Source organism: Pezoporus flaviventris, unplaced genomic scaffold (genome assembly GCF_033815535.1).
Source record: "Pezoporus flaviventris isolate CSIRO_AGI_PZ_B2104156 unplaced genomic scaffold, CSIRO_AGI_Pfla_v1 ptg000022l, whole genome shotgun sequence".
NCBI lineage: Eukaryota > Metazoa > Chordata > Aves > Psittaciformes > Psittacidae > Pezoporus > Pezoporus flaviventris.
Genome location: NW_026892570.1, coordinates 7,222,027 through 7,246,784, shown reverse-complemented (window position 1 = coordinate 7,246,784; position 24,758 = coordinate 7,222,027). Strand labels below are relative to the sequence as shown.

Below are 24,758 nucleotides of genomic sequence, written 5' to 3'. Positions count from 1 at the left end.
AAATAGGGGTTATATTTCCCTTTTTACAGTCTTCAGGAACTTCACCTAACTGCCATGATTTCTCAAATATGATGGCCAGTGGCTTAGCAACGTCATTTGCCAGCTCCTTCATGACCTGCACATGAATTTCATCAGGTCCCACGGGCGTGTGCATGTTCAGGTTCTTAAGACGGTCTTGAACCAGATCCTCTCCTACAGTGGGCCTAAGGTCTTCATTCTCACAGTCCCTGCATCTGTCTTCCAAGACTTGGGTGGTTTGGTCAGAGCATTTCCCGATGAAGACTGAGGCAAAGAAGTCATTGAGAACCTCAGCCTTCTTCAAATCCAGGGTAGCCAGCTCTCCTGATAGCTTCCAGAGAGGGCCCACGTTGTCCCTAGTATGTCTTTTATTTGCAATGTACCTATAGAATCCCTTCCTGATCTCTTTCATATCCCTAGCCAAGTTTAATTCTAACTGGGCCTTAGCTTTCCTAACCTGGTCCCTAGCTTCCCAGACAACATCCCTGTATTTTTCCCAGGCCACCTGTCCTTGCTTCCACCTTTTATAAGCCTCCTTTTTTCCTTGGAGTTTCCTCAGGAGCTCCTTATCCACCCAAGGAGGTCTCCTGGCCCTCCTGCTGCACTTCCTTCTAGTTGGGATGCAACACTCCTGAGCTTGTAGCAGGTGATCCTTGAATATCAACCAACAGTCTTGGGCCCCCTGCCCTCTGGGGCTATATCCCATGGAACCTTAGTAAGCAAGTTCCTGAAGAGGTCAAAGTCTGCTCTCTTGAAGTTCAGGGCAATGAGCTTGCTGCATGCTCTTCTCACTGTCCTGAGGATCTCGAACTCGACCATCTCATGATTGCTACAACAAAGGCTGCCCTGGAATGTCCCATTTCCAACCAGCCCCTCTCTGTCGTTGAGCACAAGGTCAAGCATGGCATCTGCCCTTGTCAGCTCCTCTATTACTTGCAGAAGGAAGTTATCTTCCACACAATCGAGGAACCTCCTTGATTTCTTGTGCCAGGCTGTACCATCCCTCCAACAGATGTCAGGGTGGTTGAAGTCCCCCATGAAGACAAGAGCCTGCAAGAACAAGGCTGTTCCTATCTGTCTATAGAGTACTTCATCAAAGAGTCCTCTTGATCAGGTGGTCTGTAACAGATCCCCACAGTAATGTCCCCCCAGCTGTTCTCCCTTTAACCCTGACCCACAAACTCTCTGTTAACTGCTCACTTCTCCCCAGACAGAGTTCCATACTCTCCAGCCTATCACTAACATAAAGGGCAACTCCCCCTTCCTGTCTGCTGTGCCTGTCTTTTCTAAAGAGCACGTAGCCTTCCATTCCAACACTCCAGCCATAGGAGCCATCCCACCATGTTTCTGTGATGCCTATTATATCATACCCCCTTAGACATGCACACATCTCTAATTCCTCGTTTGTTCCCCATGCTACGGGCATTTGTATAGAGGCATCTGAGCTGAGCTCCAAATGAAGCCAGCTCATTGGCTGGAGCGGCTGGGATATCTCTACAGTGCTCCAAGCATTTATTATAGGTGCTGGCAACTAACTGGGTGTGTTGGGATGGAATGATGCCCCCTCCCCCAACACTTCTAGTTTAAAGTTTTCTTGACCAACCTAGCAAGCCTCCTACTAAAACCGCTCTTAGCCTTCATTGTCAGACCAGCTCCACCAGCCCCCAATAGACCTGGCCTCCCAAATCGAGTCCCATGTTCTAAATACCCACCCCCCCCAACTATGGCACCACCGTTCTAACCGTTTATTAATCTGGCCAATCCTCCCAGCCTTTTTAAGGTCCTCCCCTTTAGCCTGGAGAACTGACGAAAAGACTGAGCTCCAAAACCCCCAACCACCTCTCCCAGGGCTCTGTAGTCCTTCTTTATGTTCTCCGGGCTACTGCTATCTACATCACTAGCACCCATATGTATCACTAGAAGTGGGTAGTAGTCAGTGGGACTTGCTAGAGCAGGCAGCCTCTCTGCCACATTCCCAATCCGAGCCCCTGGTAGGGAACACATCTCCCGTGAGAGTGGGTCAGGCCGACAGATGGGTGCCTCTGTGCATTTCAAGGTAGAGTCCCCTACTGCTGTGATCCGCTTCTTTTTCCTGACAGCACCAGTAGTGATCTTCTTTACCAGTGCATCAGCCCGTTGTTTATGTTGCGAGGGAGTTATTAGCCCCCTGCAGAATTGCAAAGCAGTTCTGGGTGGGGACATCAGATTTAGTAGGAAGCCCCTTGCTTTTAATTGTGTTATTCCTTTTTTTTTTTGTTTTCCTTTTTGTTTTGTTGGTGTTTCCTAGCTGCCTGGGTTAACGGCCTCCTTCTTTTCTCCATGAGCTACGATGGACGCTTAAGGCCCCTGCACAGTTTGGGCGTGGAGCAAGCTTTCCTGCTTCCTCTCAGTTTCACTGACATCTTGCAGCCTATTGACAAGTATCCCGCAGCTCAGCCCCTGCTGCAGGAGGACCTCCACCAGGGAGCACCGAGTGCAGCCCTGCTCATTGCGCACCCTCGCCTCACCAGACCAGTGCAGGCACTCTCTACACTCCGAGCTCTGCACTGCAGCCTCCCCTCTCATCGGCTCTGTCTGGGTGCCTACGCTGGCCACCGCCGGGGCAGCCAGAGCAGAGCTCCAGACCGGCCCTTGGGCATAAGGCGAGTGCTCGCCACCTCACCCCGCTGCCCCCGGAACTGCGACACCTCACTCCGATCGCCCGCGCTCCCGGGGCAGGTTTTTACCCAGTCCGGGCTGTCGCCGCTGCTTCAGGATCCGCCCCTTGTGAGTCAGCTGCTCGCTCTCGTCAGCTGAGCTGCCGGCTCCTGGGCAGGTCCTGTCGAGGACTTGAGGTTCCCTCGGTGGCTCTCGTCGCTCTGAGTTGAGGCTCCTGGACGCTGATCTCAACCCCGCTCCGGTGTTGAAGGTGTCCTCTCTAGAGCTACTCACCTCAGCCCTTCTGAAATATAAAATCCCACCAGTGGATTTTAATGGGCTGCACGTAATAATGTAAGATTTTTTTCTGTGGTTAAAATCTGCCTGTGTAGGGTAAATCACAATGCATGAATTATGCTTATCCCTGGTACCTTATATGAAGTGGGGTGAGCATTGCACTAGGCAAGGTCATAGCATCCCAGTGGGAGGTGGACTGCCTTTCATCTACTTGCAGGGGTAAGAAGGAACTCCAATCCCCAGACTTGTCCTTTGGTGAGGCCCAATTTCCCTCCCTCCTATGGCATCCCCACCATCAAAGCTGCTCTTTGCTCCTTCTCCTTGATGGCTTTCCCATGCCTCTGGGCAGCCTACGTGGCCTCTTTGCTCTGCCTACCTAGTCACACCCTTTCTTCAGTATAGCACAGCAGCCCAGATGGGGTCCTTCACTGAACCCAAGGCACTGGCAGCCATATCACTGGGCTGCCTGGTATGCTCCCTATCCATGTTATTGCTGCCTGGATATGGCAGCAATTATAACAACATTTTCAGCTGGCAAATTCTTCCAAAAACTTGTTGGATCTGCTCTGTGTACACTTTACTCAGGGTGGCATAGCATCAGGAAGAAGGATAAAAGAGAAGCATTTTGCTTTCCTCTGGCAGTAGAGGAAATAGCTGCTTTTTAGAGGCTCTTAAGAAGGTTCATTGGCCTGCTGTTTTTTTCCTTGGGTATGTCAGAAGGAGACAATTTGTTAGACAGTCATTACACACTGGGAGGGTTAACATGCCTTAAAAACAAGGGGTAGGAAGGGAGACTCATAATGACTTCTTTGGTGAGCAAGAAGCTGGAGTGCTGCATGGCCAGGTCTGTGTTACTGTATGTTGAAATTAGTTTCCTGAAGGTTTGTCTTTTTTTGTTTAGGTTTTTCTTTTGTTTGGGTTTTTTTGGTTGGTTGGTTTGTTGTTTTGGTTTTGTTCGGTGACTAGGTTCTCCTTCCCCCAGTTCTTCAGTAACCCTGGCTGTAACAGAGATGCTTCTGTTAAAAATATTTGGCACTCAGCAAATGGACTTTTAGCCTTCCTTGAATTGCCAGGTAACGCATCTGATTTCAAGATTTCATCTGACATGCTAACACCTATAAAAGTTGGGAGAATTTACAAAAATGTCATTTGAGTAAATTGAGAGTTTGTAGGTAGAGGTAGTGTGAGGTCTTCTGACTGAAGTTATGTGTGGTAACCAGAGGATTTTGGCTGATTATACCTCCAGGGACAAACCTCTGTTCCTTGCAGAAATTCAGGACATAGTTGTTCTTGTTTAGCTTTGCTTTAACTATTTTATCCAGGTTACTCTAGTAAGAGCCATCCTAACACCCCTGTCTATACTTGTGTATGTGATTACTGTACTTTCAAGCAGCAACAGTTTTTGGTACACTGAAACCTTTTCTAATTATGTAATGCAGTAATAAATATGTGAATGCCTGTGATACCATCAAATCACAGCAGCATGTGGTGTAATCTAAAGAGCACCTTGCCACAGTCTTGTAGGTTCAGTTCTTTCCTACATCTTTGCTAGTGAAGGTTGTGTGTTTTTCGTGATACAAGAGTGATGGAGGATGATTCTGTGAAAGGAAAGCAATACCATTTTCCATTGATTTTATCCGCTTATATAATTGAACATGGTATCTTTTAGCAAGGACACAGCTCAGCTATGATTGCTGACATCCACTTAAGGCAATGCCTGGTGAGGGAAGCAATTTGGTTTATGATTCAGTGAAAGCATATGCATAAATCCAATTGGTATGTGTTCCCCTTTCTTGTTTTTAAATGCTTTTTAAATACCTTGCATATTCCTTTCATGGTAACATCAGAATATATGTTTGAAACATTATTTGCACTATATTTTAGAGACAGACTTTGGAGCCTGAATTTCGTGCTTAAAAACACTGATTTTATAATCCCTTGTGGAAATAACTGAAATAGGCTAAAAAATGAGATTATTGCTTGCAAGTTGCTGTTTCACAAACAACTTACTTTTCTCTAGTTTGTCACAAACACTTAAGTCCATTTGCAGCTATGTTTTTACTAATGACATTTCCATGAATTGCTTTATCTGTTAATGGTGCGTCAGGTCCTATGACTAATATTAACAAACCCATCATTTAGTAGAATCAATGGAATAAAGATCAACTGTTATTTTTTACTGATCTTAGACAATTAATCTGGAGTTTCAGTTCACAATGCAGTTTTTAGGAACTAGCAGCCAAGTATTCAGCTCAAATGCAGCACAGTTGCTGTGTTCAGTAAATATGATTTTACTTTTTTTTTTAGGGATTTTTTATGTACGACTTTTCAGATAAAATGCACGAAAAGAAATGCTATTTGCTAATATTTATCTGATTTGCGTGCTAGATGTAAAGGAATCTTGCTTTGGGGGTCTGTTGTTACGTTCAGTAAGTATCTGCTAGCAAAGTTCACGGGCCATATAGCTGGTGAGTGTAAATTGTCACAGGTCCATTAACTTCAAGTGAGCTATGACTATTTATATGAATTCCCTCGGCTGTTAGTGTTTGACTTTTTAACACTAGAGTCCCCTTATTTTCTGATACTTCATTCCTTTAGTTTATGGGAAAAGTTTTTACATCCATCTCCTATTACAGTGAAGTTCTCTTTGAGGTGTTAACTACTATTTTCTGATATCTCAGGATCCATGATCTTTAAATGTCAGTGAAGATGTGCAAACAATGATTTTATGTGCCGGAAAGCCAGGTTATTTGCAGATAACCCTTTGGTCAGAGAATGAAGTTGTTTGTTCAGAGCATGGATAACAGGTAGTGCAGGAAGCTTGTGCCCTTCTCCCACAAAGTGGGCATTGGATGCCTCCATCCAGGCAGAGGGTTAAGGCAGCTGTTCTTACCATCCTTTTGCTTCTTGGCTTCAGCAGTCAGGACACAGATGTGCAGGTGTGGGGTTTTGGTGTTTCATGGCTCATGGATTTTTTGGTTTGTGGGTTTTTTGGCTTTGTGGGTTTTGTTTGTGGGTTTGTGGTGGTTTTTTTTTGGATTTGGTTTTGTTTTGGGTTTTTTTTTGGTTGGTTGGCTGGGGTGGTTTTTTTAGGTTTTCCTGTGCATCTGGATTTTGGAAGGTTTATTAAAACCTCGAACCCATTCATGCACTTTACTGAATTTCTGCCCTGTCTGGGCAGAAGTTATGGGTGATGTTAGGAGCACCTGGCATTAGTCAAGCCCTTCTCGACAGATGAATACTCGTTTTGAAAAAATACCATTCTTTTCTTTCATCTAATAGTCTGTAATCCTGTTGCCTTCAGTGTCAGTAGTAAAACTTTCATTGATCTTCTGTGCACAATAGGAGGCCTATGAGCAAAGGCAATTTCATAGCCAATTGTAACTGTTACTTTAAAAGGCAGCACTCTTGACAAATTATAATTCATTCTGAAACAAGAGTTTTATTTTACATTTTCCCTGAAAAGTAGATATAAAAACCTGGCTGGAAATTACCTAGTATTTTTCTATAGTAACGTTAATATAAATTCACTATGTTTTTTACAGGAGGCATTTTATAGATGTGATATGGCATATAACAAGGGTAGTGTGTTTCTCTTCTCTCTGATCTTCTCTGTGACATGTTTCAGTGGGAGGGAGGGAGTATTTGGAGCTGTGAACTCATTTTAGCCATTGGAAGGTGACCCCTTGTGAGTCAGTTTGCTCCCCAGCACTATGATATGATACATGTCAGGAGTAAGGGTAATAAATTACAAGGGCTGTAGTGCCAGGTTATAAGAGGTCCTCTTTGAGATGCAGTATAAACAAACCATGAATATATATGTATGCTAAAACCAGAAATTCCCGAGGTTTTACTACAGCTCTTTATAATGCCCTTCCCTCAAGTCAGGGTGATTTGCTCTCTTTGATTAAACATAAACCCTTTATTCCTTTTATTCTTTGTACTGTATGTCATTTAGCTTGTGTGCTTTACGTTTATGAAGTAGCCACATACTGGGCTAAGTAAACTCATAATCTGAAATCTGATGCCTGTCCTTTTCCCTCTGATCTTACTCTTCATCAAAATTATTCTCTTTACACAGCTTCTGCCATCAGTTTTCAAGCTGTAGCTATAAAAAACTCTGAGACTTTCCCTCAAGACAAGTGACTATATACCAGATGTTATATTTCTCTACCCATAGCAAATAATATAGCATAAATCATTTATCCTTTCCTTTGTCTGTCACTGTCTAACTGTGGTTTTCTGTGCACTTGGCCTTCCTTTGCCATTTCACTTCTAATGGAATATCGGGGGGAGGAGTCATAATGTGCTTTATCAGTATTTAACAGTTTTTAATTAAAAGCTATTTAATCCCTGGACAATATGAGAGAAGGTCAAAACTTCAGGTTTGTTATTTATTGTGCTAAATTTTATAGGAAATTTAAACTGCATTTAGTTTGCTTGTGGGAAACTGCTGTAACAAAGTTTTCAGTATTTTTTTTTTTTTTTAACTATCCTGGAATATCCTGTTATATTCTATGAATTGGCATAGTATTATTTACTTTGGTAAAGTGTAAACTGAGGATGTATCCCTCCAAATAACTTCTAAATGTATTATTTAAAATCTTAAAAGAAACTGTTCTTAACTTGTAATTTTAACTTCTTTTTTTTATTACAAGGGTTAGACTTATTAAGTTAGTTGTCTTTTTCAGTTTATTCAATTAAAAAAAGCTTTTCTTTCTGAGTTTTCTGGAGAACTTCTGAAGTTCTTTTTATGGCTGATGCAGAGTGTTGGTTTTGTTTTATTTTTAGGAAAATAGATTTATCTGAACGAATTTCTGTTGTCTTTGTAAGTTTTTTGTGGGATGCAATCAGAAAAAAAACCTATCTTACAAGATAATAAATATCTAGTACCTCTAAACTCTGCTTTCAGGATTCCCTTTATGAACCCTTGATTAAGATTGAAACACCTTCATGTGTTTCTCTGTTTTTCAGCAAAATCACTAGGTCTTCATTTACTGTGTTTTCAGGGGCATCAAATACATACTGAAAGCCCTTATCAGACTTACATGCTTACGATGATTTTAGTGTTGAACATTTTCCACAACTGCCTTTTATTTACTGAGACTTTTTGTTTCATATGCCATCTGGACAGATCGGATGTGACAGTCACATACAATGGGTTGTGCTACATAGTTATCATACAGTGTGTATCATACAGATGTGTTCTTTCAGCATTTCAGATTTTCCAATAAGAAAAGCCTCTTTGTTTCCTAGGTATTTTCTTTCGTAGTCTTTTCTTCAGTGTTCTTTCTCTGTCACATGTGAAGTTAAAGTAAAGCTTAATGCAAGGGTGGCGGTGGCGAAGTATGTATGTTTTTGCAGCACATTTAATGAACCTAGAAATCTCTACACATACTTCTAGAGCAGATATCGGCCTACTGTATGGAAGTTCTGCATGACCACTATCTAGAGAGATTCCTATTCATGCCTCCTGGGTTTTATTCCTATTCAGAGGCATCTGGTTCTTCCAGTGCTTCCTATATAGACCCAGATGTCCCTAGAAATTACGATTTTTGTTAAGAGGGCAGAGATTGAACTGGCACCATACCACTGAACCTGTGTATTTCTTCTACATTGCCTGTATGGTTAATTCTCTTATCTCATACAGACTTCTGCCCACAAACCTAAAGGCAGATTGTGTTGAATCAGGCGGTGAAGTGCATGTGTGAAAATGAACGTGTAAATGTCTTATCATCTTTAAGATGTTTCCAGACCTGTTAAGCCTGTTCTATCTTAGAGACACTCCATGTTGTATATAAAAGTAATATGAATGTTTTGGTATTACTTGTCCATGCCTGAAATAAAAGGTTCTCCTGCTTTAGCTTTGTATTATAAAAGCTGTATCTTCACTTTATTATTCTGGCACAAGATCACCTTATGGGCATGGAAAAATAATGGCACTGATCTTAAAAAATGGAAGTTGTGATTTTAGGAATAGAGGGTCTGTCAGATTCTCTATGGTTTTATTTTTAAATCCAATCTCTGGTCATACATCTAGCAAGTAGCTGGGAGGAGAGTTCTCTAAGACAAAAAACCTTACCTCCACTCTAATTGTGTGCTGCTTTCCGGGTGGGCTGCCTGGAAATGCTGCCCTCCACAAACGTGAAAAAAGATGATCAATGCTTATGATGATATTCCTGACTCTATTTTGTAAAACAAACGAACAAACAAAAGTTATATAAAAATGGAATGAAATCACTAGTGAGAAAGGGTAATGCTGTCTTGAAACATTCAGAGCAAACCAACAAAGAACAAAGGTAAAAAAGCACCTATGGCAGTTAGCTTGCAGGAATCCTGCAAGTGGAACAAATTGAACTCTTCTGCATCCCTCTTGTTATCAATATTCTAGCCAACTTTGGTTTAAAGTATAAATTTCATTAAACTGAGTAAGCGATAGCAGATAAAACACAGCTGGGTGCGCCTGACACCCCTCCGCTCCGCCCAAGAAGCGCACACGCAGTTTCTGGGAGGCGGTCCTTTATCTTCTCCGGGTCAAGGCCCCAGCCAATCCTGTCGCCCCTCCTCACTCGGATGTTGACATGGCTCTTCCCCATTGGTTCCCTTTGTTGCAGGGGTCTCATTACCGAGAAGTTTCGGGAAGTTTCGAGAAGCTGCCAGAGGCTTCGAGAAGCGTCCACTGCCAGCCTCCTCACCGTCGCAGCCCCCTCCCCTCAAGCGTTGCAACAAGACACCACTTCGAGCCACCCAGCCCCCTTTTCTCTCTCACAATCCCGCGCAACAATACAACTGACCTCCCCCCATTACCTACAGAGTACAACAGAGTCAAAAGGAGTATTGTTTCACATAACGACAGCCACAGAGAGCCTCCCTCCCCCCAAACTTCTTGATGAGCAAACCCCACACATTGCACCTCTTGTGGACTCAGATACCTGCTTTTACCAGGGTTCTTGAGCTGAATTTACAGCTCAAACAGCAGGAAATTGAAGAGTCAGTATTTCTGCCTATTTTCAGCAGCTTTTAACTCTTGCTCTGAGCTGTGGCTGAATTGCTGTCATATGGTTTGGAGCGGGAATCAAAGTTGCACATGGTTCCAAAGACTCCTATTTGAACTGAGTGTGACACTGCACCTGCACTGTTTTATCAGATTCACCCCATGTCACTTTTTGCTGTGGATGTTTTGCCATGTGCTGAGTGTACATGTAGCTGCGGGTAAGAGTAATCTGTAAGCACACTGTAAATGCTGCTATTTCTGAAGCTTTATTGAAATTAACTATTTTCCTAAAACAACTAATGTAATTTTGTCTCTCAACATTACTATTAGTCAAATGGTATTCACTGAGTTTCCTGACCTGACAAACATCCATGTGGAATAACAGCCCAGCTTCTGTTAGAGTATCTAACATCAGGTTACTGTTTACATTTGCTTGCATCCATGGTAATGGTCATATCCAGTTTAGTTTAATCAGCAGTTGACTCCAACATGGGAGAGGAAAGCATATGTGTGTATATATAGTATCTAAGCTGTATTTAAAAGCTTGTTTACAGAAATAAATAAACTGAGCTAAGCAAGAGATCACACAGCTTTTGTCACCAAACCCATGCTGTTTGGAGTGCTATTTTTTATAGTTTTTGGTTGGGTTTTTTTGTTGATGTTGTTGGTTTTGGGATGTTGGGTTGTTGTGTTTTGGTTTTTTTTTTGTGCTGGCAGGATTGCTCTGCACTGAGAGTCGAAGTGTGAGGTGTAGTTTCAGTTAGATACATTACAGACTTTGTTCTGCAGGGTAGGGGTATGAATTTACTCTCGAGCAGGAGGTCAAATACAGGTTTCATATGCATTCAGCTCCTTATGGGAATTGCTGACTTCCTACTGAGGTGATTAAGGATCATAAAACACAAGGATCATAGGCAAAGACAGAATGCTTTGATATTTTTGTCCCTTCAGGCATGATGCAACTGTTGCAAAAGTAGAGGGGGTTTTATGAAAGTAAAATAACTTCACTGCAGGAATTAATTGATCCTGAAAGACTCCTCCTTTACTTCACCCACCATAATAAAAAGCTTACATGTCTTTGTTGGAAGCAGAACTTGTTTCAGAGTTTGTAGACAAAATGTTGCTTTATGAATACTTAACAATCATACTGTGATAGGAAATAAAGGCCAGATCAGGACAACAACTGTATGAGACACTTCATACAACCATGGTTTATCTAGCAGCTGTATGGTGGATTGGGTCTTGTTAAGTCATTGTCTTTCTGGGAGGAAAGGGAAAGGTGCTGCTCAAGTAGTGATCAATGGTTACAGCTTTTGTTTACACTATGTGAGCAGTCCTGCCCATTCTTCCACTGCCAAAAGAGTTTATATTTTAAGAAATACTGGTAGGATTTCCCTGAAGAGATGAGCTTTATCAAGGAGGTGCACTAAAGGAAAAATGAGAAGAGGCTCCTGAGACAGAATAAGATATTGGAAATAACGGGCTGCACTTGGTACTGTGTAGGTGTTGAGTGATAGGCTCATCGTGGTTAGCTGCTGTCAGGCAGCAGGTTTTTGTGCTAATTTGGCCAGCTGAAGTTATGTGTTTTAACATCTGTACACTGACTGCTTTGCCCTGCTTATGTGGCACCCTAAGAAAGGGTAAAGGCATTTGCAAAAGAAGTGGAAACACATGTGACCGAAACAGGTATAGATATCCAGGGAGACTTAGACTGGATATTTAGAAAAAATTATTCACTGAAGGGGTGATCAGGCATTGGAACAGGCTGCCCAGGGAAGTGGTGGAATCACTGTCCCAGGAAGTGCTCAAGAACTGTGTAGATGAGGCTCTCAGTGACATAATTTAGTGGTTGGACTTGATGATCTTAAAGGTCTTTTCTAACCTAGCTGAGTCTGTGATTAGATAATGAAGTACAAGGTGCAGAAGAGTATTGAAGTAATTCTTCAAAAATTGTCTATATCAGAGGGGTGCCTCAAAGTTTTAAACTGATTGTTTAGCTACAAAAGCTGGTTAAGGTTTTGCATTTCCTAAGATTATTCTAGAGTCATAGCTTTCTGTATTATGTTTTATGTCTCTTTTGGACCATCATGCAGTGAATGACATGATGTGAATCCATCAGGCTAGTGAATCCTAGCACAGAGGCTATGCTGTTCCAGAGGCAACACATGGCATAGTGAATATTAACTCTGAGAGTACTCTCACTCTGAAGCCCCTCTCAGTGCTAAGAGGTTACGATCTCCAGCTCAGCTGTGTATTATATACTGGAGCTTTGGGGATGGTGTGTTGAGCCACTGAGCCTTAAGGCTAGTGCTTTCATGCCAAAATATTTGTGATGTAAGGGAGTACAATCTGGCCCAAAGGCTCACTGAATTGAAAAATTTATTAAAATGCATGTTGAAAGAGGAATTTGGCATAGACTGTAACTAGAGAAAAGAGGAAGAGAGGTTAAAACCTTGATTACTTTTTAACCTGTTTACCTAATTCAGAGTATAAATTATTCCATGTTTTAATTAAAGCTTGGCAAGATCTCTTCTGATGGTCACTAGAGAAAATGAAGTGAGGTATATATAAGTGGGAGAAGAGAACCCACTGTTTGCCTAATTGTGCTTGGTGCTGCTAGATGCCAAAAATTCATGGGGACATGTAACAAGATCTATGTTGCTGTCTCAATCAAAAGACTTTTTAGTAGATTCACCTGCCAAATCCTATTACTAATAGCATATGATTTTTAAATTAATCTTGGGTTTTGGTTTACTTCTTTCTCTAATAAGCTATTTACAAGGTGCCTCATTAATACTTTTAAGGTAGTATAGGGAGAATTGGGAGAGAAAGCTGCTCCTGGGGAATGGAAAAATTTCAGATTTAGTCTTTTGCGTTTTCTCCATTATAAGAGTATATTTTGTAAAAATTCACTGGGGACAGCTAGACAACTGCTTATAAAATCCTAACCTGTCTTTTGCAGAGAAGATTACCATGAAGATGGGTTCTGTCAGCCCTACAGGGGAATTGCGTGTGCACGAATCATTGGAAACAGAACCATTTATGTGGACTCCCTCCAGATGCAAGGGGAAATTGAAAATCGAATTACTGGTAAGCTTATACACTTATATAGCAGAGCAAAAAACATTTGTGAAAGTTCTAATTCAAGTATAAATAATGCTGTCATCCTTTTCAGCATTATTAGTCAATGACTAAGACATCCTTATATTAAGGTTCAGAGAAGGTAAGCCGGTTACCCACTTGTACAGTTAGCAAATTTGAAGCCAGGAAGATGAGTATCTGCTGTCCTTAAGTAAAATGTCAGAGCATTAACTTTTAACAGCTGGTAGTTTGTTCTTGAGCTTTTTGCATGATGGATTCAAATAGAAGATTTTTTTCTTAAAAACAGTTTATGACGTACTAAAAAGGTATTGGGTTTTTATTTTCTTGAAAAATGTATGGTGAGTTTTCCCTTGGGTTTCCTCTGCTATTGCATAATCCTGGCAGAATCTGGATTTCAAACAGGAGTCAAACTTCTTGTGATCTACACCTACAGATTGTATCCGAAACTTCAATGTACATGAACATGTTTTTTTTCACTGGACCTCAGTTAGCTGACATGAGCAGCTGTGACTCTGTTGTGAACAAGTAGAGCAAGCAAATGAACCCATGGAATAAATTGTTTATCATAGCATATGGCAAATTAACTCATTCCAGGAGGAGCTTATTTGCATCTGACCATATATGGCTAAGTGAATTTGCAATTTTAACGTAGCTGGTTGCCAGAAAATGTTGGACTGTTTGTCAGCTCTGTCTCCTTAAAGACATTATCTTTAAGGCCTTTGAAAGAACACCAGGTCAGGTTTTTTGCTGTTCTGAGATAGTGATCACGTGATGGGTCTGGCAAAATTCAGGTGTGGACCTTTCCTTGGGCTGTTGTGACTCATTCATCTCCCTCCTTTCTCCTGCACTTTGTTGTTTTTCCAGCCTGTTTACCATTATGTCGTTAGTTTATACATACTATGGATACAATTTTTTCTATGACATAATCGTTGCCCTGTTTGTATGCTTTTTAGCATTATGGAAATGTTCAGCTATCTGAAATGGTGAAATCTATAACTCTGAATTAGGTTCATAATGTCCTTAAAAAGGAAAAAAAAAAAACGAACCACCAACCAAAACCACACCACTACCACCAACCCCCCCCGCCCCCAAAAAAAAAGAAACTTAACAAAAACTAAGCAACCAACCAACAACAAAAAAAAAAACCTAAACAATAATGAAAAAAAAAATGCAAGAACTTCTTCCAGCATTAAGTTATACTTGCTTCTGGGATATACAACATCTGGCTGCTGGATCCCTAACATCACTGATGATTAGATTTTGGAGGCTGGGGCCTGGGACTCTGTCCTGGAGTTGAGGGGAATTTCTGATGGAAACTTTCTTTTTCAGGAAAACGCTGTAAACCATCATGTAGGGCTGCCCAGTGCCTAGCTAGGCAGTAATGATAATCCATTAACAATATGGCATTTTCAAACTATATACACGTGAAGGACAGACCAAATGTCTTATGCAAAATAACCCTGAGGATTTCACAGCAGACTTGTTTCTTCCAAGTCTGCTTACACGTAAAACAAGTAATGTATTCAGACAGTGTTCTCTGTTCAAATGACAGGGTGTTTTTGAAATTGCAGTAATTTATTAGATTTTAAATCAAGCAAACAAAAAAATCGGCTGAGATGTTGCTTATACTTTTGCCCATACTTTTTAAACGCAGGTTTTGGTGCCTTTGTGTGTTCTGGGAAAACTGTGCATGGGAAACGGTGACACCTAATGCCCAATGCCAAGAACATTTAAGAAGTTTATAGGAACATGGGGGAATTTTCATTCTAGATTCTTATTTCCCTGCTGTGCTGCTGTGTGAGATACACTCCATTTGTCCCTACCCCCTGATGCTGTTCAGTCCTGGCCATGTGCTTAGGTGTAATTGCAGCCTTCTATTAACAATAGTACATGTTTGGATAAAACCTTGAGACATGACTTGAAAGACTGGAAGGCCAGCAATAGAGAGTGCATGGACCTGACTCCTGACCAGTGGATGCATGTGGTTTGCAAAGTGTTTCCTGTGCTACTTAATATCTGTTCATTAACTAAACAAAATAAAACCCTTAGATGCCACCAAACAGTCCCGCTGGCTTTTGCACCTGCCAGTAAAATAAGGACATGATCATGAATTGTGCACTTTTCGCTCATACCAGTCTATGTTCCATAATACCTTCATAAAAATTAGTCTGGTGTTTCAAATAGTAACAGTGATTTCTTAATTCCTCCAAGCTTATTTTTTCCCTGCTAGTCTTTGGGACAAGCACATCACAGATGTCGTTTAAGGCCTGATATCATGTGTGCACGCATTTTCCCCTACATGGCAGATAAATGGTTATATTCCTGTGTTAGTATTTCTGTATTAAAATAAGTAGAGGTGTAAACAGTACAAAAGGCTGGAGCTGGGGCTGCTTACTGCATGTGTGATGTTTAGGAGTAAACAGACGACAGTCTGATAGCAGGTAGCAGCAGGAAGTAGATGGTTGAAAGGCGAGAGCTGGACAAGAAGGAAAGAATTGATTTCTAGGTTGTAAATAGACTGCCGAATTACTTCAGCTGCTCATTTCCTCTCTTTTTACAGTGCGCGTTGGTGGAACGTGCAGTCTAGCAAGCCTCACTCACAAATGATGTTTTCCAAATCATCAATGAATATTTCTCCGTTTAAAGCTTGACTCATTTCCAGATACATGACGTACATGCACATTGGTCTTTTCTTTGCAGTGTGCAAGGAAACTTTCAGATAAACATTAGTGCATAGATGCTGAGTCCTTGGGAGGATTAAGTCCCTAGTTCACTATGACATTCATCTTAATGTGATCAGTATGCTGAGATTGATTGCATTTTCCCCCGAACTGCTGCCTGTTAGGCTTTTCATGTCTATTAATATCTCCTCAGGTACCAGTGGTGCACTTCCTTTTGCCTGTTAAGGCTTGAAAAACACTTGTCAGAGTTTCTACAGGAGGAAGAAGCTAGGTGATCCTTGTTCAGATTTTTCCTAATTAGGAATTTAGGAAACACATGTTAGCTTCCTGGCAAGTGTATCTTTTCTTTGCTTTTTTATCTTTTCAAGTTAAAATTAGTCAGGTGCCAACAGTTTGCTCAGTGCTAGTCACTTGGGTAAACTGAGCTCTACAAGCTCTGTCCAGATGTTGGAGGGACACTGGAATGCTGGATTTGCTTTCTGCATTTGTCAGCTCTCCTTTACAGACCCTCAAGAAAAGACAAAAGTTCTAAAAAGCAAATTACACAAAATTTTTTCATGCTTTTTGTGAATTAAGCAGTATTTTTGTTCCTTTGCAGCTGCATTTACCATGATTGGCACTTCCACACATTTGTCTGATCAGTGTTCACAGTTCGCTATACCATCCTTCTGCCACTTTGTATTTCCCCTGTGTGACGAGCGCTCTCGGACACCTAAGCCACGGGAGCTGTGCCGGGATGAATGTGAAGTTCTGGAGAATGACCTCTGTAGGCAGGAGTACAACATTGCTCGGTCAAACCCCCTCATCTTGATGCAGCTACAGTTGCCTAAGTGTGAGGATCTCCCAAGACCTGATACCTTGGAAGCTGCCAATTGCATAAGGATTGGAATCCCCGTGGAAAGGCTCAGCCGATGTAAGTCCAGGTGTTTCATCACTGGGAAAAAGTAGTATTTGTGGCTTTGTCAAGTTGGGTCAGAGAAGCAGTATTTTTATAGTCATGGTTTTTGTAAAGAAAGTACTGATATACTGGATGCTGCTACTTTTTAACATGTTAATACTGACCATAATCTTGCACTGTTGTAAGGTATAGTTAGGATGGTGAGGAAGTTTAAAGGATGTTGCTTAGTACTGAAAGGGTTATATCAACCCCCCTGGGCTAGAAAACTTCATATTCACACAGTCTATTTTGACTCCTATTTACAGTGCGTTTCAGGCTTCCCTTCCCACATGCCTGCCCCAACTTTGGCTCAGTCTTTGCCTCTCTGAGTGAGTCCCCCCATGCAGCTATTTTTGAGTTACATTTACATATCAGTAAACCTCAGAAAGACTGTGGGAAATTTACTGGAAAAATCTGTTAAGAAATTAAACTTTTAAAGTTCACCCTTTCTATATGGAAATCCACAAGCATATAATCCTATAAATGAAGCAAGGAGTGTAATTGCCTTTCTTCACCTACACAGGATGGGTAAAAACATTGATCTCACTTCTGTGAATTTATATTTGCATCCAGGAGTAGATAGGCTGTTCCTGGGTCACTAATTATGTGCTAACAATTTTTCTGCCTGCTCTGTTTACTAGCAATTGATCACTCCAGAGCAGAAACCAGAAATAACTGGGTGCAAAAGTACAGATACCCACAAAATGAAAAATTCAAATCCCACAGCTTTCATTTAAATCTTGAAGTACCTGACTTCAAGCACATTTTGCATATGTGGTCTATGCATTAAAATCCTTTTGGTCTTGCTTGGCCTTTGATTGTTTTGTTACTAGCAATGTTTTGTCAAACCTTGTGTTGCAGATCATCAGTGCTACAATGGTTCTGGAGCAGACTACAGAGGGACAGTCAGCGTTACTAAGTCTGGCCATACTTGCCAACTCTGGGACTCCCAGAGTCCCCACAACCATGATCTGACAAGCACACAGTTCCCAGAGATAGGCGGAGGACATGCGTATTGTCGAAATCCTGGAGGTCAGATGGGTGGGCCTTGGTGTTTTACAAAGAACAAAAACGTACGCATGGAACTGTGTGACATACCTTCTTGTAGTATGTATTCTCTTTCTTTTTTCCCCCTACTGTCCCAAATCGTGTAATTTTGAATGTTCCATATTTCTAAAAGTACAATTCACGTAAGAAGGTTATGGTTTCAAATGTTCTGCTGTAATGCAGCACCCTTGTTTTGTGTGGTGGGCGTTTAGTATTTTCTGGAGATCAGAGCTTGTAACTGACATACTGTGACCCTTTTTTATTCCATATTGTGTGCTTAAGCAATAATTAGCAACACTGCTGCAGTTTGTATTCCAGCTTGTCAAACCCCAGACTTGATGTACTTACCACCTATATGTTTGGTTTGCTCATGCTCTTCAGTGGTATCTTGCAGGCAGCAAGGATTTTTAGGTCCTGTAGAGGGAGATACAGCACCATGCTTGCTTGGAAGGAAACTGTGAAGTGCAGTAGCAGAGATACCGTAAAACTTGATCTTATCAGAAAAGTCCCATGCTGTCTGCTGGTGGCTCTATACTGCACTGCTGATAGCAAAAATGAAAAGCAGAGCTCTCTCAGCTTGATATTGGCCCTCTCACTTCCCTGTATTGGTACAGCCTTCACTCTAGAGCTGTTACAGTGTTAACAGTCTTTGGACACGACAAAACAACTTAATAACTGTGTTTCATTAGAAAGAAAAGCATTGTTTCCTGCAGCAACACATGTATCATGGAAGCCATAACAGTGGTTGTGTTACAGACTGCTTGGATATTTAAGAGTGCTCAAAATTGAGGAAATTTCTTAATTATTTCACTTTTTTACAGTAACTTGACATTTATAATAAATTTCTACGTTGCATGTGACGTAGTATAAAGATGTGGTTGGGTGAAAGCAATAGCCACAAATAGCAAAACCGTGGATTGCAAAAGACATCCCAGGCAGTTCCAGTGAAAATTTTGGACATCACTATGCTGTCCTAGAGTCTGTAAATATTAAGAGGAAGATTCTATGAAAGTATTATGAAGTGTACTGATGACTCCTTCATATCTCTCTCACTGTAACATAAAGGGAACAAATAATATCTCTGCCAATGAGAAGTGAGATTTATTTTATTCTGTGTAGAAGAGTCATTTTATTCTACTAGTGGAGGCAGAAAGTGGGCAAAGTACTGATGAAATGACTGAAGCAGGGTGATAACAGACTTCAGTATTGTGCTATGGTTTATCACATTTTTGTCACTGCTTTATATACTGTGATGAAGAGTACTCATTTGATTTTTATTCCTGAACAAGATAATGCAATGATACTGTAGTCTGTGTACTGCAGTTTCCACAACTGGAGTCCCCAAAAGAAAATGAAATAAAACACATACTGCTACAGGCAGTGCATTAAATGTGGGGCTCCTGACTTATCTTCATACTGTTAGTTGCTATGTCCATTGAAACTTGTTTGAAATATTTAATGGAAAATTACAGAGAAGGGGGAGGCAGTAAAGTGACTTCTGTTTGCAAGTATTAATAATCATACTGCAATTTTTGTTTGCTTTTGTGTTTGTTTTGTTTCTTTACTATAGGATGCATTAAAATTATTTACTGTAAACAATGAACATTTCTGTGCCTGACAGGTCCACGTGACAACAGTAAAATGGGAATCCTCTATATCCTGGTTCCCAGCATAGCCATCCCTCTGGTTATCGCCTGCCTGTTCTTCCTGGTGTGCATGTGCAGAAACAAGCAGAAGGCATCTGCTGCTACACCACAGCGCCGCCAGCTGATGGCATCTCCCAGCCAGGACATGGAAATGCCACTCATTAATCAACACAAACAGGTATTTTTTCCAGAATTTGCTTAGGCCACATATTTCTAAAATGTCATGATTTTCAGTGCCTCAGGTTATCAGTGTTCAAATTGAGCTGTATTGTGAGGGATGTGATTTCCATACCATGCTGGCCATTTACTTTAGTGAAAAACAGGTCTTGAACTCACTATCTGTGTGTAGAAATCCCAGCCTTGGGCAACAGCTTTCAGGACAAAGTATTTTGTGACATTTGTCCTTACCTGCTAATTCCCATTCTGCCTGCTGTCAAAGTAACTAGAAATGTTATTTCTGATCCAGTCTTCAGCCTACAGCTCATTTTCACTCCTGGTAATGATGCAGGTGGTTAGCTTGTTTAAAGCAGGATTCACGGTGGGGTTTCTTGTCTAATCCATCAGCTCAGTCCACTGGTATTCTGAACCACCACTGTGCAGGCAGCTGAGCCAGGGTGCAACATGTTTCTAAGACTGTGTGTCACAAAAGATGGTGAAACAAAAATGGCTTTGAACTCCTGCCTACAGATCTCAGCTCCTGCATATGATTTTCTGGGTCAACTAACTGATCTCTATACTAAAATCCTGGTCAAAGCTAATGCTGAATTTTTAATCACAGCATTTACAAGCTGCAAGCTCTAAAAAAACCCACAATGCTTAATTTGAAACAATTGACAACATCTGTTCAGGAAACTGTGAATATTTGCAGGATATTGCCAGTTGCAACAAATTGCATTGATTTTGTGTTGATAAGGGGGAGGTTTAATGGCTGAGTCTGGGCTGTGCTGGAAACTGTCTGGTCTGTTCTGTTGGCAACTAAAATAAGAGTTTGTTCCCAAATCACCTGTTAAAGCCCCTTTCCAGCCTTCTGTGATGGCCTGTGTGTGAAGCTGTGCCAGCTGCATCTGTCCCATCTGGGGACTCCTCCAGCCCATAGAGATGGTCAGGACGGACCCATTAGATCACGATAACAAACTCCCTTGCTTTCCCTGCCACCTGCACTCATGGGTTTGCCACCTTGTTGTTCATGTACTAGAGAGAAATTCCTTCTTTCTTCTGCTCCTCTTCCAGCCCCTTTTCATCAGAGAGCTAACATGAAGTTTCTCAGTGGGGATACTACATACTGCTACCCACAGGCAGTGGCCATTCCTGTAGTGCAATGAAAGAAAAAGAGCATATCTGCTACTGCAGAATCGAAGGAGAGAGGTTTTGTTCCTCCTTGTTTTAGGATGTTTCAGTTTGCCCTGAGGCTGCCAGCTCCTCAGCCAGTGCCCACAGCTTTTCTGATGAATCTCCAGTGAGCACCACTGGGCCAATCTGTAGGACATGTGCAGCTGCAGCTAATAGATATCATTGGTTGCCAGATTTACCCTGAACCGATTATTCATTTAGCTTGCAGGAAATATGGTTGCTCTTTTGTAAAAATAATTACACTTGTCAACTTTCAGCATAATTTAATTTACACTTCTGATAATAGTATAACTCATTTCAAGGTTAACTGTAAAATCAATATATGATGTGAATACACAAAAAGCTTAGAAGTCATTTTGACCTAGTTTATCTTCCATTTGGGGCATCTAATCAGTAGGAGCTTTTCTTTAAAAAGATACTGTATCGTTTAGAAAACATTGTGACATTACTTTCTTTATGTCATTTCAGGCTAAACTTAAAGAAATCAATCTATCCACTGTGCGGTTTATGGAGGAATTAGGAGAGGAGAGATTTGGCAAAGTCTACAAGGGACATCTTTTTGGTACAGCACCAGGTGAACAGACGCAAGCTGTTGCTATCAAGACACTTAAAGACAAAGCAGAACTGGCTCTTCGGGAAGAATTCAAACATGAGGCAATGATGAGATCACGATTACAGCACCCAAACATTGTTTGTTTGCTGGGAATAGTGACAAAGGAACAACCCATAAGCATGATATTTAGTTATTGTTCCCACAGTGACCTCCATGAGTTCTTGGTGATGAGATCTCCCCATTCAGATGTTGGCAGCACTGATGATGACAAGACAGTAAAATCCACTCTGGAACCAGCAGATTTTTTCCACATTGTGACTCAGATAGCTGCAGGAATGGAATATCTTTCAAGCCACCATGTTGTCCACAAGGACTTGGCCACTAGGAATATACTGGTGTTTGATAAACTGAATGTGAAAATATCTGATTTAGGCCTTTTCAGGGAAGTTTACGCTGCTGATTACTACAAACTGATGGGAAATTCCCTTCTTCCTATCCGGTGGATGTCCCCTGAGGCTATTATGTATGGCAAGTTTTCTATTGATTCAGATATATGGTCATATGGAGTTGTCCTGTGGGAAGTTTTCAGCTATGGCCTGCAGCCTTACTGTGGTTATTCTAACCAGGATGTCATTGAGATGATAAGGAACCGACAGGTTTTGCCATGTCCTGATGACTGCCCCACATGGATATACACTTTGATGTTGGAGTGTTGGAATGAATTTCCCAATAGAAGACCAAGATTTAAAGATATACACAATAGACTAAGAACGTGGGGAAACCTTTCTAATTACAACAGCTCAGCGCAAACCTCTGGGGCAAGCAACACCACACAAACAAGTTCTCTCAGCACAAGCCCTGTTAGCAATGTCAGCAATGCTAGGTACATTGGACCAAAGCAGAAAGCTCCAGCTTTCCCTCAACCACAGTTCATACAAATGAAAGGGCAGATGAGACCAATGGTCCCACCTCCTCAGCTCTACATTCCAGTCAATGGTTACCAGCCAATGCCTGCCTACGGTGCTTACTTGCCAAATTTTTATCCCGTCCAAATTCCAGTGCAGATGGCTCCTCAGCAAATGCCTCCCCAAATCATTCCCAAACCAGGCTCCCACCACAGCGGGAGTGGATCCACTAGCACAGGCTATGTAACAACGGCACCTTCCAATGCATCAGTGGCAGACAGGGCTGCTCCGCTTTCAGAGGGCACGGATGACACACACAATGGAACGGAAGACATCACCCAGAATCCTGTCCAGGAGGAGGAGGAAGAGGAGAGCTCTGTGCCTGAAACAGAATTGCTGGGTGATAATGACACACTTCAGATGGACGAAGCAGAAATTCAGTCAGAAGCCTAAGGAATTTGGCCTTATTACTGAGAATTTCACGTCACTTCCATGCATGGAGACTGTAGATCCTTAGGCTTAATAGCAGTGATTTTTGATCTGACTAAAGGAATCAAAACTAAAAACCCTACAACCGTGTAAAGTGCGGCAGTAATGATATACCAGGTTTACTGACCATTCCCACCATCATATTTTGCAAATACAGTGGTATAGAATTGCTGAGTTTAATCTTTTTTACTGTTCTACAGTTTTTGAGGGAAGCTGCTTTTCAGTTATGTACTGTTGCTGTGCAACATATTGCAGAGTGGCATTGCACATCATGTATATCATGATATGTGAGTGTAATGTTAGTGAATTATGCTTAAACCAATAACACAAAAAGGAATCCAGCTAAGGTTGCTGAATTGCTCTGAGCATAAAGAATTGCCCTGGATGTGATGGGACAGCTTAGTTAATAGTATTTATCTCTTTGATATAATGGACGCAAGATTGTTACTTGCTTTTTGAGTCTGAAAAAATAACAAGTTGAGAATACTGATCTATGTCTGTATTACAATAACCAGAAGAGTAAGGAATCTGAACATAAAATTGACTGTGCTTGGTCAGACCACAGGTCTGTCCAGCCCAGCAGCATGTAATGAAAGGCCATCAATAATGTCCACCCAGGGAAGATGCAAGGGCAGTTTCCCCAGGGTATTTCCCCAGGCTCCAGCAATTTGCGGCTTAGGGACTTCCCAAGCCAGAAGTGGTGTTTTTTTTTCTGTTTAATAACTCTGATGGAATTTTCTACCATGAATTTATCCAAATGATTCTGAACCCATATAGACTTATAGCATCCACAACATCTTGTGGAATACCATGAGAGGAGAGAGCATGGCTTTTTTTCATCATTCCCAATGAATGACTGCAACAGAAGCTTCCAAACAAAATCGTCTGACTGCATTTATGGATGAAAGTATTCTTTCTCTGCTGTGCATTTTCAGCAGCAAGCAGCCTTAATACACTGTTAACCAAAAATGGGGATATTGTAGGGGATATTGTAGGTGTGCACTAACTTAACAATCCAACTTTAATTGCATATTGGTTATCAAGTACAGAAAAGAGCTCCACATCATATGTTCCTACATTGTTAAAGTGTTGGGTTTTGTGCAGAGTCATTACTTGATTTACCACAATTACTGCTGGATTGCATGTGAAACCGTGTTTTTTCCTGCCTCTTTAGACAAAATGAATCTTTGAACTTTAGAAGACCAAAATAAGCAATTTACTGTACAAAGTGCTGGTTTTGTGCTTCTATTTGCAGGATGAATCATGTACAGACCTTTAAATGTAATTTATGTTTTACTACATTTTATATACTTTCTTTCATTGAAGTATTTGGATTTTTGGATGAATGACTTTATAACTTAACCATTTTCAATATTCACATGTGGTGCAGTTTTTATTGTATTGCTGTTTCGTTTTGTTAAACATGCAGACAGGTCCACACATTTCATGACCCTTTCTGTTACATAAGCCATACACATTCTTATTGTAGAGTTGTAGCCAACACACACTATAGCTATAAGTTGTACATCCAACACGGGGTATTCAATAACGTGATACAAAACATATCATTAAGTATGTTATCTTTATAGTTCCTACAGCCAATGTTTTGTTATGGTATTTTGTGGAAATAGAGATGGGCACAGTTCCTTAGGTTACAGGTTTCATACCTAAGCTACAACTTTCTATTTTTATTGCATTGGGATTCACTTCTTAGTTGTGTATCATTGTGATCTACACCCTGTGTTCATGGTATGGCAGCATTACTTATTTCCAGCATTTCATCTGGATTTGGAAATGCACTGGTAGGAATAAATATGAAAGCTTTATTACTTGTGTTAATATAATGCAGCTTTGGGTGCTATTACTAAATAAAGGATAAATAAATAAAACCACATTGGTTATTTACTTTTAGTTCTTTGTTTCTTCTAGGTTTCACATTCTCAGATTAATGAACTTCATCAATCAACTACATTGACTTCCTTCGCTAACCTATTGCCTTAAAAAAAGAAGAGTAAGTGGTCCAAGTTACACCACAGATATGTCAGTGAGAGATGAGGTATAATAAACAAATGAGTGGCAGTCAGTGGAAGGTTCTGTACAGC

General features: G+C 41.1%; 1 protein-coding gene across 1 annotated transcript in view; it reads left to right on the top strand.

Moving 5' to 3' along the window:
* Positions 1-24,550, top strand: part of ROR2 (receptor tyrosine kinase like orphan receptor 2) — a 164,606-nt gene extending 140,056 nt beyond the window's left edge. The window contains exons 5-9 of the mRNA XM_061456367.1: positions 12,909-13,036; positions 16,328-16,642; positions 17,528-17,773; positions 19,335-19,537; positions 21,178-24,550. Coding sequence (XP_061312351.1) covers positions 12,909-13,036; positions 16,328-16,642; positions 17,528-17,773; positions 19,335-19,537; positions 21,178-22,620 — 2,335 coding nt within the window. The 3' untranslated portion in view covers positions 22,621-24,550. The remainder of the gene's footprint in view (positions 1-12,908; positions 13,037-16,327; positions 16,643-17,527; positions 17,774-19,334; positions 19,538-21,177) is intronic.
* Positions 24,551-24,758: the final 208 nt, after the last annotated feature.